Below are 12880 nucleotides of genomic sequence, written 5' to 3'. Positions count from 1 at the left end.
GAACTATTCTTCCTTCTGATGAAGACCTCTTGGAAGCCATGATCAAGGTGTGTCCATTGACATGTCTTTCTTCCAGTTGGAAGCCATAAGCAGTGAGTATGAGGATAGTTCTTTTCCTGTGTCAACCTCGTTAAAAAATGAATCAGGTTTGAGGACGGTTCTTTTCCTGTGTCAACCTCGTTAAAAAATGAATCAGTTGGTCAGAGGATAGTTCCTGTTACTGAGTCAACCTCGTTAAAAAATGAATCAGTGAGTATGAGGATAGTTCTTTTCTTATGTCAACCTCGCTAAAAAATGAATCAGGTTTGAGGACGGTTCTTTTCCTGTGTCAACCTCGTTAAAAAATGAATCAGTTGGTCTCGAGGAAAGTTCCTTTTATTGTGTCGACCTCGTTAAAAAATGAATCGGTGAGTCTGAGGATGGTTCTTTTCCTGTGTCAACCTCGTTAAAAAATGAATACGGTATGAGGATAGTTCTTTTCTTGTGTCAACCTCCTTAAAAAATGAAACAACTCCCTTTTCAAGTTAAATCTTGAAAGTAAACCTTCATTCCATTCACCTGGTTGAATGCAATGAAGCTTGGGGGGCATGTATCTCGCTTTGCATCATTATGCTGGGGGCATGCGAACTTCTGGAGCATAGTTCCTTGTCTTGTGTCAAGCTCGTTAAAAAATGAAACAAGGAGTCTTGAGCATAGTTCCTTGTCTTGTGTCAAGCTCTTTAAAAAATGAAACAAGGGTAGGTTATATAGGTAGATTGTAGAGAGTAGAAGCGAGGATAGTTTTGTTCTTGTGTCAACCTCGTTAAAAAATGAGATAGGGTGTTTGAGGATAGTTCCTGTTACTGAGTCAACCTCGTTAAAAAATGAATCGGGTAGATTTTAGGATATATAGGTAGATTGTAGAGAGTAGAAGCGAGGATAGTTTTGTTCCTGTGTCAACCTCGTTAAAAAATGAGACAGGGTGTTTGAGGATAGTTCCTGTTACTGAGTCAACCTCATTAAAAAAATGAATCAGGTAGATTTTAGGATATATAGGTAGATTGTAGAGAGCAGTCATGAGCATAGTTCCTTATCTTGTGTCAAGCTCGTTTAAAAAATGAAACAAGGCTTTTGAGGATAGTTCTTTTCCCGTGTCAACCTCACTAAAAAATGAAACAACTCCCACGAGTCTTTCCAAGATTTCGAAAGTAAACCTTCATTTCATCCACCTGGTTGAATGCAATGAAGCTTGGGGGGCATGTACCTCGATTTGCGTCATTATGCTGGGGGCATGCGAACTTATAACAAGCACAGTTTTTCGTTTCAAGCTTGCGTAAACATGAAACCAGATCTGAGCATAGTTCTTTTCTTGAGTCAAGCTCGTTAAAAAATGAAACAAATCCTCCTCTAATTGAGTCGAGAGTTTGACTAGATCTCATAAATGTTAAGTTGTATATTTAGGTTAGTTATTTCAGTTTTTTGCATAATTTTCTTACAGTTGTAGGTCGAGTCTTTCAAATGATCTCGTAACTAAACCTTCATTCCATCCAGCTATCAATTACTAGCAGTGTACTTAGTTGAATGAAATGAAGATGGGGGGCATGCGCTCTAGCAGTTACGCTTAGGGGGCATCAAGCACAATTTTCTCTCTGTTTCAAGCTTGTGTAAAAATGAAACTACTTTGAAGCATAGTTTTTCTCTGTTTCAAGCTTTTGTAAAAATGAAACCTATCTCGAGTCAATTTCAGTTATTTTCAAGACTCGTTAAACTCATGAAAATCCCGAGATTATTTTGCTATCTTTCATTCTCGTAAAACAAATTAAAATGCCGAGTTCTTTCTGTCTTTTCCTGCTCGTAAATTAAATTGAAAGTTGGCCATATGAGTACATTTTTATCATTTTTTTCGAACTCATTAAAACTTACAAAAAAATGAAAACCATGAGTACATTTTTATCATTTTTTCGAACTCATTAAAACTTACAAAAAAGTGAAAACCATGAGTACATTTTTATCATTTTTTCAAACTCGTTAAAACTTACGAAAAAGTGAAACCTTAGAGTCACCTTTAAGCTCTTTTCTGACTCCTAAAAACATGAAAAGATTGCCGAGTTTTTCTTTTAAACTTGTTAAAATGGAATTAAAAGACGGTCCACTTACAACTCTTTTCTGACCGTAAAAACATGAAAAGATTGCCAGATTTTTGTCGTTTCAAATTCGATATTGGTTATAAAAACGACGTGTCGTTGATCGCTTTTTTACTTTTTCGGGTCAAGGGCACTAATGACGAAAAGTACTCGGTCATAAAAGATCAAGTGGTTCTCTCAAGTATTATTTTATACTTTTTCGAACTTGAGAGACACAAATTTACGAAAAAGGTCAACCCTGGAGTTTTCTTAAATTTTTTCAGACTCTCTAAAATTGAAAAACGCTGAGTTTCTCCTATACTGGACTCGTTAAAATTTCACAGTAAAGGACCTGTTCAATTACAAACAGGAACGAACCACTCCTTCTTAGGGTTCGAATTAAAACTAAGTTGGACTCATTCGAAGGATGAGCTTATAATCAAGCAAATGTTATCCTCCTCAAGCTTGTCAAAAATAAAGAGGTACTTGCCAGAAATGGTGGGGGAAAAGAGAGAAAAATGAGTCTGTTTGTCATACTTCGTAACCACTCTTGAACACAACACTTTTATTCACCTGGGTTGGGAAATCCTTTGCCTAACAGTTGATCAAACCACATTGAAAGTCTTCAGCCAGTTTCTGGGTATTAACTTTGGGTTAATTGTCACCAAGCCATCTGTCGTGTCGTTATGTGTTCAAGAGGTCACTACCAATAAGCCATTCATCTGCAAAATATCTGTCATCCATCTTGACCATCCCTGAGTCAGTCCTTGCAACTAAATTTCTTCAACTTGATCTATGATTTCGTGTTGTGGGCTTGCCTACGACGGATCGCTTTCTATCGATTTCAGCTCATTATCTAGAAAGATGATCTCGAAATCGTCAGTACCTTGAGATCGGCATGCCTCAATGGCATGTTTCTCGCCTTTGACGACAGGTTGAATCATTGACCTTCGATCAAAGGATTCCATGACATGTTCGACATCAACACATTTATTCGCATCTCATGGCTTGTACTGGGTACTTTGAGAGCCATTGACATCACTGGTGGTTTCTCTCACACTTGTTAACAGTTTACATCATTGACTGGTAATCAAATGGTTTCTACCATGTTCGATATCAACACATTCATTCGCATGGATAGAATCGTACTGTTTCGGGAAGTAGAAATGAAGACCCTGGATCTAGTTTCCACATTCCAGGCTGCGAGGAATTTTGTATTCATTATATAATGGACTATTCATAAACAGATGGCTACATCCATACTGTGTCCACATGAGTCTATACTTGTGATGTTTTACAAGATCATTCCTGTATCATAGCAGTAGTTAGTTTTCTAAGTCAGTTTTGATCTGAGTATGGGAATGCCTACCTCAGCGATGATATGATCTCATATATATATCTTGCATTGAATGTTTTTATAGGTTCCAACCGGGCTATCCACAAGATGATCCTTGAAATGATAAAGTACTTCACTCTTCCTAAATGATAAATGAAATCCTCATCTACTACAAACTTCGCACTTTAGGGGGCAATCTGTTACACAAAAATATCATCACCATGATTATTCGCAGTCAGTATGGGTCTATCATCACTTGTACTGTCCTCCTAGGCAAGTCTCAGACCTCAGCTCTTCAAGTCAAGCTTTGAAAATAAGAGAAATACATTAAAAATCAATGAAACTCTGGTTCCGCACTTTCTCTCACTGTTACCTGCGGTCCCGCACCTTCTGTTTACAAAAACTGCGGACCTGCCCACTCTGTCCCTAAAGGTGTGGGTGCGGACCCTGTGAAAGTCAAAAGGCGCAAGTTTTATCTTAAAAAACTCACTTTGGGTTAATTCTAGATGATTATAGAAGGAATTTTGACGTGGATTTGCTGCTCTTAGGTGGTTCATGCATCCCAAAAGAGAAGGAGCTAATCCCTTGATGAGAGGAGCTATCCCTTTGAAGGAGGGCTTTATCCCTTTGAAGGAGGACCTAGTAATCTCCCTCCATTGCACTATAAATTCAGGCATTGGGCTGGTTGCTGGGGAGGTTAGAAGCTGAACATTTTTGAGGGTAGATGCTTGTGAAATTAAGACTTCCTAGTTGAGCTTAAGAGGAGAGATCACATACCTTTTTGGCTTCATTGGGAAGAGAGTGAAACTTGTCAAAGTAGAGGAGACTTCTTGCTGGACCCTGGGAGGAGCTTGTACAGCGTCAAGGCACAGGTTGTAAAGTTCTTCTTCTTTTGAATTAATACAATCAAACTCATTTTTCTCAACAAATTGTCTCATGTTATTTGTTTCATGAATTCCTTGACTTTCATGTTAAATATGTTTTATGATATTGGCTTTTCAGGTGCTATTTAATTTGTTTGCTTGTTTGTGTTTGCAGATTCACGACAAAGGAGCTCATTTGGATCGAAGAAGTGAGGGCATCCACAAACTTGCGTTGGACCTAAGGTAGGCCCTAAAAACACTTGTTTGCCTTTGTTTATTAAAGCATATTTAGAGAAAGATAGTGTCTGGTTGGTTTGCTTTTCATTAGGTCTTCTTTAGATTCTAGGAAGGTTTATCTTGTCCGCAAGAACGACTTATTCCGTGTGACACTAAGTTTATAGAAATTATCTCTCCCCTTATCCTATATCTCAAAAGGGCCATTTCATACAACCTTTATCTTCTTATGAGGACCATGTAGCCTCTTCATGTTCAACTCTAAACATACTTTATCTCCCACCTTGAATGAATTCTCTATTTTGTGTTAATCATGCCTTAGCATGTATTTTTCTTATGAATTTTGTAGTGTTTCATGTACATGTGGATGGATTTGCGTGATCTTCTCAACGCATTATTTTTCCCTTAAGGCATACCTTGTAAGATACTCCCTCACTCCTCATTGTTCCCATATGAAATACCTGAATGTGGAGGTGGAAAATATCCAAAAGAAGTTTTGAATGGAGACTTACTAGTAGAAGTGTGGACTTCTCTATAATGTTTTATATATATCGGTATTTTCATCCCAAGTCTTTGGATTCTTTTAATTATAATCCCTCAAAAGCTATACAAAAGTCTTGTTAACTACTTATGTTTTCCCATATGTTTGTGGATATAATGTTGTCGACCTCTTCAACTTCCTGACCGTCTTATTCCACAATGTAGTCCAAAATAAACTTAGAAATATTGTGTCCCTATTGGAAATGATGCTCCTTGGTATCCCAAAGTGCACCCAGGCTTATCCAAAGAACACGTTTGTTTCTTCTTTCAATTCGATGGCATTTTTACAGGTATTAGAACACACACCTTGCTAAACCTATCAACTACCATGAATGGGTAGTCATGTCCCTTCATGGTTGTTGGTAAACCTCCAACAAAGTCTAATATACATACCTGACAAGTTGGCTATTATCTTCCCTACAATAAAATTCCTTTCAAACTTGTAGGTGTTAGCCTCTTTGATCAGCTATAGTTTCTCACCCTTAGGAACACATAACTTATATAGCATGTAAATTAACCTGAACTAAAGATGGTAATTGACTATTTTGTCCCCGTTTTCATATGCCTATGGCTTTGCAACTAATAAAACACCTCCTTGAAGTGCTCATCCTCTATGTATGCCTCTTTGTATGCATCAAGGTTGAAAGGTTCCTGTTGGGGGCTAAACTTGCATGTTTTTACTTACCTTATTATCCTATTTTCCTTCACATTTGCACTCCTAACTAAGCTATTCGATATCCTAAATCACACAGGTACAACTATAATCATGTCTTTATGAATTAATTAATCGTTGAAACATGGCATAGGGGATTATTACCAAAAGCGCTTGCTAAACTTGATCTTATGTATAGATTTCCAAGTCAAATGGCTAAGTTTAAATCATCGAGCTGGTAAAACTATTGTTAAACAACAATTGTAACGGTGGAACTGATCCAAACTTACTCTTTCTATCTTTTGTATTCAGTTTTGGCTTATTACAACCATTGTGTAATCACATGCAACAATTACCTTAATCTCAGGAACTGTTTTGTATAAGAGAGGATAGAGAGTTTGAAACAGGGAGTTGGCATATGAGAGAGTTGAGTTTTGTAACAGTGACTTTATATTAATGAAATTTACAGCTTTTTGATCTTTTTCTCAGTCTGTGAGTTCATCACAACCTTGATCAGGGAGTTGGGCCCACTCTCCTAATCAAGTGCTGCTGAGATAGTGTATGCTTAGTTTTCTCTTTCATGAATGCATTTCTTCTTTTCGCCATGATGGTTTGATGTAAATGTTGTGAACCAAATTGCTATTATAAGTTGATTAAATTTGTCATTTCCATTTTTTGTTACAATTGTTTATCATTTGTTAATGAATCCTTGACCAATTCTGGATTGTACGGTTGTTCCTGCATATACATTGAGCGTTAGCCTTGCAATAACCAGTAGATCTTGAATTAATAATTAATGTGGGAAAGGGTTGAATAATATCATTCATACTTGGACACCAACATTTTGGCGCTGTTGCCGGGGAGGCTATCAAAGGTGCAAGAGAACAATCGATGTTGGTCCTTGGATCACCCTCGTGTCCTGGAGAGAGAATTTTTCTTACTCTGCTCGAGGTTATAAGCTTTATTTTTATTTTTTTCTGTCTTTCTTTCGATTGATTGCATAAGTGCCGCTCTCTTGCCCTGAGGAGGGAATATTTTTTACCCTACTCCAGGCCCTGAGATTAAGATTTCTTTTCTTATTCTGTTTTCCTTTTTCTTTGCTCTTAAAACCTTTCTCTCATCCTGGGGAGGGAAGCTTTCTTACCCTACTCCAGGTCTTGAGTCTAGAATTTTCTTGATTGGTTTGTTGTTTTTTTTTCTCTTAAGAATCGCTCTCTCGCCCTGGGGAAGGAAGTTTTCTTACCTTTCTCCAGGCCCCAAGCTTAGGGTTTTCTTTACTTTTCTTTTGTTTTCTTTTCTGTTCCAAACCATTCTCTTGCCCTGGGGAGGGAAGCTCTCTTACCCTGCTCCAGGCCCTGAGCTATGAGAACTTTTAATGCTTTAATTGCATGAATAGAGATCCGAATAAAAGGGGAAGAGGAGGACCCCCAAGGAGAGGAAGGAAGGATTTAGGTAGGAACACCTACATCCAGGAAATCATCACAAAATTTGAAGCTGAAACATCTTCACGAGCCGTTGTTAGGGTGAAGACTCACATGAAGTCTAAGGGGCAGTCCGTTGAACAACCAATACTACCCTCGGGAGTGAGGACACCCCTTTCAATGACAGAAGGAGAGGAAGTAGAGAGAAAGGAATCAGAGAAAATAGAAGTACTCCTTTTGACAATAGAAGAAGAGGAAGTAGCGAGCAGAGGGTCAAAAAAAAAATCAATCCAAGTGTAGCAGAAGGAAACTTGTGAGGATTTGCTTCATTGTGTGATTAGGGAAGTGCTGTTAAGCAACCTCAACCATCAATTGTTATATAACAGGAACCTGTTGAGATTTCAAGTGATTATTGGAGGGTATTCATGGCACGTCCAACCTCCTCGATTGAATTCCCAATTGGGGACATTAGAGGTGATGCATCGATGAAGCCCATTCCACTAACCGCTTTGCCTAACTTCCATGGGATTTCCTTAGAAGATCCAGACACATTTATGTTCGAATTCGATATTGTCTGCAGGGGGTATGACTACGTAGTTGATGCTCAGAAATTGAAAATATTCCTTGCTACTCTAAAAGGGACAACTCTACGATGGTTTATGGGTCTAGGTGGAAAATCTATCTCCTCATGGGACGAGATGAAGAAAGCTTTTCTAGAGAAGTACCAGGATTATTGTAAATCCCGGGATATAAAGGAAGAAATTTTTAAGTTTATGTAGAAGGAGGATGAGAATATGGAGGATTGTGTGGAATGTTTCAAATATACCCTATAGAGATCCGGCCATAGTGACCTGGATAAGGATATCTTGAAAATTATTTTTCTTCGGGCCCTAAGGGAGGACTCTCTGGAGATTTTGAATATAGTAGGAAAGGGTGATATATCTAAAGAGGATTTTGACTCTATCTGTGAGTTATGCATTCAGTGTTCACGAGGGGTTGCAAGGAATAAGCAAGGAATTCAGACCTCCAAAACATCCAGCGGAGGAATTACAAAGGCAAAGATTAGAAATTTGTTGGATAACTTGAAGACCGACATCTTGAGTACACTTTCCTCTCAGATGGACACATTACAAGAAAATGGAGTTAGAAAGGACCATGGCCATCTTCTGCCCCAGTGCAGGAAGAAACATCCATTAAAGGAATGCCCATTAAATACTGTGGATACTTGTGCAATATGTGAACAATCTCACTCCACCAGTTCATGTCCATCTCTTCCTGGGCTGAAGGTAGTGTTCCAGGGAACAAATGAAGGAGTAGAGAAACTATTATTTATGGGTTCCAAGAAACCATGGCAGCCACGACCACCAAGCCCAAATCAAGGTATGTCTTAGGACCTTTCTCAATATTTTAGCAATTTAAATATGGGCCCTCAGTCAATACCTTTTTCACCATCATGGCCTCAATTTTATCAATATCCACCTTGGTAGTCTTGGTTCCCTTAGTCTAGTTCAAACCCTTCATGGTCTCAGAATTGGCGAGGGCCTTCTCCTCCTCCTGGTCAATTCCCTCAACCTATGCAACAACAGCAGTTACAGCTGCCTTCCAACATTCCCTCTAGTACTCCTCCCCTTCGTCCTCAACTTCCTATCCAACCTAATCCAAATCCTAATAATAAGGGTGTTCAATAGATTGACACTCTCAACCTTCCTTCATATATCATTTCTACTGCAGAATGTAATGAGATAAATCTGCGATCCAGTTGGGTAGTGAATGCTCAGACTTCACTGATTATCATTGAACATATTGGTGATGAAGATCCAGAACCATAATCTCGAGTAGCTGGGAATGAGTCAAATCAGAATTCTGTCAAACACCCCCCTCCTCATTCGAGTGCTACTCAGGGCTGCCCTACTGATCTACCTTATCCCGAGAGATTAACCCTGAGTAAACAGAATCCTCAACCAGAATTTGACCTTTTAGGGGAACTGCAAAATCTGTTTGTCAAAATTCCCTTACTCCAAGCTATGAAGGATGTGCCTATTTATGCTAAGACAATTAGAGAATATTGTTCCAAGAAACCTGGAAAGAAAACAAAGGATCTGCTTACCATTCATGTTATGGGGAAGCTATCAGACATTATGCTGGGAAAATCTATACCTGTGAAATATGGAGATCCAGGGAACCCAATTCTGACAGTGCAGATTAACGGGGTTGACATCCCAAATGTGTTGGTAGATTTGGGGGTTACGATTAATGTTATCACATCTGAAACTATGCTCACATTAGGTCTACGAAATATGAAACCAACTCCTACTGTCTTGGAATTAGCAGATAGATCTACAGTAAGACCAATAGGAAAATTGGAAGACATAACCATTTCAGTAGACTCATGGTGTTATCCCGTTGATCTTCTGGTATTACATACACAGTCCCCAGCTATGGTCACCCTCTGATTTTAGGAAGAACTTGGCTTGCAATTGTAGACGGTTATATCGGATGCTGGTCAGGAATGGTGATATCTAATAGGGAAAATACAAAGAACCTTATACTTTATCCCCCTGCAGAACCAAGTTCACAAAATAAGGAAACATTTAAACAAAATTGCCTACCTTTAGAAGGACCTGAACCTGAAAGTGAGGAAACTAGACCAGTCCTTACTATTAGTCAAGCCCTCTGTTTTAAAAATGAAATGGAAGATGATACTATTAGTACTTTTATCAGTAGCCCCCATGCTGAATCTGATACAACTCGTCAATTTCTAGAATCTGTTACGAGCTTTGAAACACAGGAAACTATTGAATCAGGAATTGAAGATGAAGATATTCCTATAGTTTCACCCTGTGACAGTATCTATATAGAAATTGAGCCAAGGAAGACATTGAATATTAATCTGAATATTTCACCATCCCATACCGAACAGCTCCTGAAAGTCCTTCGTGAACATAAGGAAGCATTCGCATGGGACTATACAGATATGAAGGGTATCCCTGCTGATTTATGCACTCATCATATATACATTAAAGAAGACTGTCGACCTGTGATACAGCCCCAAAGAAGAATGAACCCCGCCCTGAAAAAACATTGTCAAAGACGAACTTTAGAATTTACTGGATGTAGGATTTATTTACCCTATCTCGGATAGTCAATGGGTGTCCCCGCTAGTTATTATTCCTAAAAAGAATGGTAAGTGGCATATTTGTGTGGACTATAGGGAGTTAAACAAATAAACCTTGAAAGACCATTTTCCCTTGCCCTTCATTGACCAAGTCCTTGATACCTTAGCTGGGAAGAAGTTTTTTTCCTTCTTGGATGGGTTTAGTGGGTATAACCAAATCCGAATAGCTCTTGAGGATCAAGATAAAACCACTTTTACATGCCCTTGGGGAAATTTTACATACCAAGTCCTCCCATTTGGTCTTTGTAATGTGCCTACTACCTTCCAAAGGGCAATATTAGGGATTTTCTCTGATCTAGTCGATGATAGTGTTGAGATTTATATGGATGATTTTACACCATACGGGGGATCATTTGAGGAAGGGTTGGAAAACTTGGAGAAGGTGCTTAAAATATGCATACAAATGCATGTTTCTCTGAGTATAATTAAGTGTCATATGATGAGAGAAGAGGGCATAGTGTTGGGACACTTGCTTTCAACTGCTGGAATTCAAGTTGATCCGGCCAAGGTAGAGGTAATATTGCATTTTCTTGTACCAAAGACACTGACGCAGGTACATAGTTTTATTGGTTGCGCTGGCTATTATAGATGTTTTATAGAAATTTTTTCCATAATAGAATTTCCACTTTTTCAGCTATTAACTAAAGATGCAGAATTTTTGTGGAAAGATGAGTGTGAAGAGGCTTTTGCAAAAATCAAGGAACTAATCTGCCAAGCTCCGATCTTGTGAGGTCCTAATTGGGAACTCCTGTTTCACATCCACATTGATGCCTCTCAAACAACAATAGGGGCAGTTTTGGGACAACAAGAGGACAAGAAGCCATATGCGGTTTATTATGTCAGCAATAATTTGACACCTGTTGAATTAAACTATACGGTAACAGAAAAGGAGTTCTTGGCTATTATTTATGTTGTTAATAAATTTTGGCATTACATTACTAGATATCCTACTTTTGTGCATACTGATCATGCAACAATCAGGTACTTGATGAATAAACCTGTAACCCTTGGGTGTGTCACAAGGTGGTTATTATTACTTCAAGAATTTGACATTACCATCATAGATAAACTAGGCAAGGATAATGTAGTTGCTGATTTCCTGTCTAGATTAGATACTAATGATGAAGGTACACCCGTAGAAGATAGTTTTCCGGATGAATATATTTTTTGCAATTTCTACTCATACTCCGTGGTATGCAAATATTTCTAATTATCTTGCTACATGGAAGGTACCCTAGCATTTGTCATACAGGGAACAACGGAAGATCATTCGTCATAGTACCCGTTATTCATGGATAGCAAGATATCTTTTTCATACATGGATCGACTAGCAGATTCAACGCTATGTAGCAGAAGATGACATCTATGATGCCTTGAAGGCTGCTCACGACGACCCCTATGGGGAAAATTTTCCAGACAAATGGACTGGACATAAGGTGTTACAAATGGGATATTATTAGACCTCCATCTTTCGGGATGCGAGAGATTATGTTTGAAGATGTGATAGCTGCCAACGGATGGGTCAGCCTGGTCGATCAGACGAAATGTCGTTACAACCTCAAGTAGTCCTTGAACCTATTGAGAAATGGGATATCAATTTCATTGGCCCATTTAATCCATCTTCACATCAGAAAGTTCATATTTTAGTCTGCACAGATTATTTGACGAAGTGGGTTGAGGCCAGGGCTGTGGCGAAAGCCACAGAACAGGTTGTCTCAGACTTTTTGTTCAAATAGATTTTTGCTCGATATGGCACCCCTAGAGAGATAGTTTCAGATGGGGGAGCACAATTTACATCACATATGATAGCAAGGCTTATGAAAAAGTATGGGATCAAGCATAGAATAACATCTCCATACCACCCTTAGGCGAACGGTCAAGTGGAAAGCATGAACAAGGTATTAGAAAACATTCTCACGAAGACTGTGGCAAAACATCGCCGAGATTGGGATGAAAAACTTCCTGAAGCTCTTTGGGCGTACAGAACATCATGGCGGGATACAATAGGGTTTTCACCATTTGAGATTGTATACGGTAAATCTCCATTATTTCCAATAGAATTTGAGATTAATATGCTCATGACAATGCTTGAAGTAGGATTGGACCTTCAAAAGCCCGGGAACATCGGCTGGAACAACTAAATGAACTGGATGAAATTCGTTTAATGGCTGTCCAGAGAACTACTGCAATTCAGCAGCAGAGAACAAAATGGCATGACAAATTTATTAAGAATAAGGTGTTTCATAAATAGGATTGGGCATTCATTTACGATTTCCGTTTTAAGGACTTTAAGGGGAAGCTTTGTTCTCGTTGGATGGGGCCTTATGAGATTGATGAGGTATTTGATAATGGAACTGTTAGACTTGTCATGATTTATGATACACATGCTTATTTGATTGTAAATGGACATTGTCCAGCCTCTAAAGATGTCTTCATCAAACATCTCTCTGATAAATCTAGTTTGAAGGTTGTTAGTGTAGAGAATTCCTCCTCTGCATCCTCTGATTATATATATATATATATATATATATATATATATATATATATATATATATAT

General features: G+C 38.5%; 1 protein-coding gene across 1 annotated transcript; it reads left to right on the top strand.

Moving 5' to 3' along the window:
• Positions 1-9172: 9172 nt before the first annotated feature.
• LOC149238356 (uncharacterized) lies at positions 9173-9601 on the top strand. Its single transcript, XM_089369538.1, has one exon. It carries the CDS (start codon positions 9173-9175, stop codon positions 9599-9601), a length of 429 nt encoding a protein of 142 aa, XP_089225664.1.
• Positions 9602-12880: the final 3279 nt, after the last annotated feature.

The sequence above is a fragment of the Pinus tabuliformis genome, chromosome 8, assembly GCF_031772625.1.
Source record: "Pinus tabuliformis cultivar Carrire ecotype Pingquan chromosome 8, CPIR1, whole genome shotgun sequence".
In the NCBI taxonomy this organism is placed as follows: Eukaryota; Viridiplantae; Streptophyta; class Pinopsida; order Pinales; family Pinaceae; genus Pinus; species Pinus tabuliformis.
This window is presented reverse-complemented; position numbering and strand designations above follow the sequence as displayed.

What these genes read in the sequence shown, in the direction of transcription:
- LOC149238356 (XM_089369538.1), top strand. Translation starts at nt 9,173, where the DNA reads ATGAAGGATGTGCCTATTTATGCTAAGACAATTAGAGAATATTGTTCC.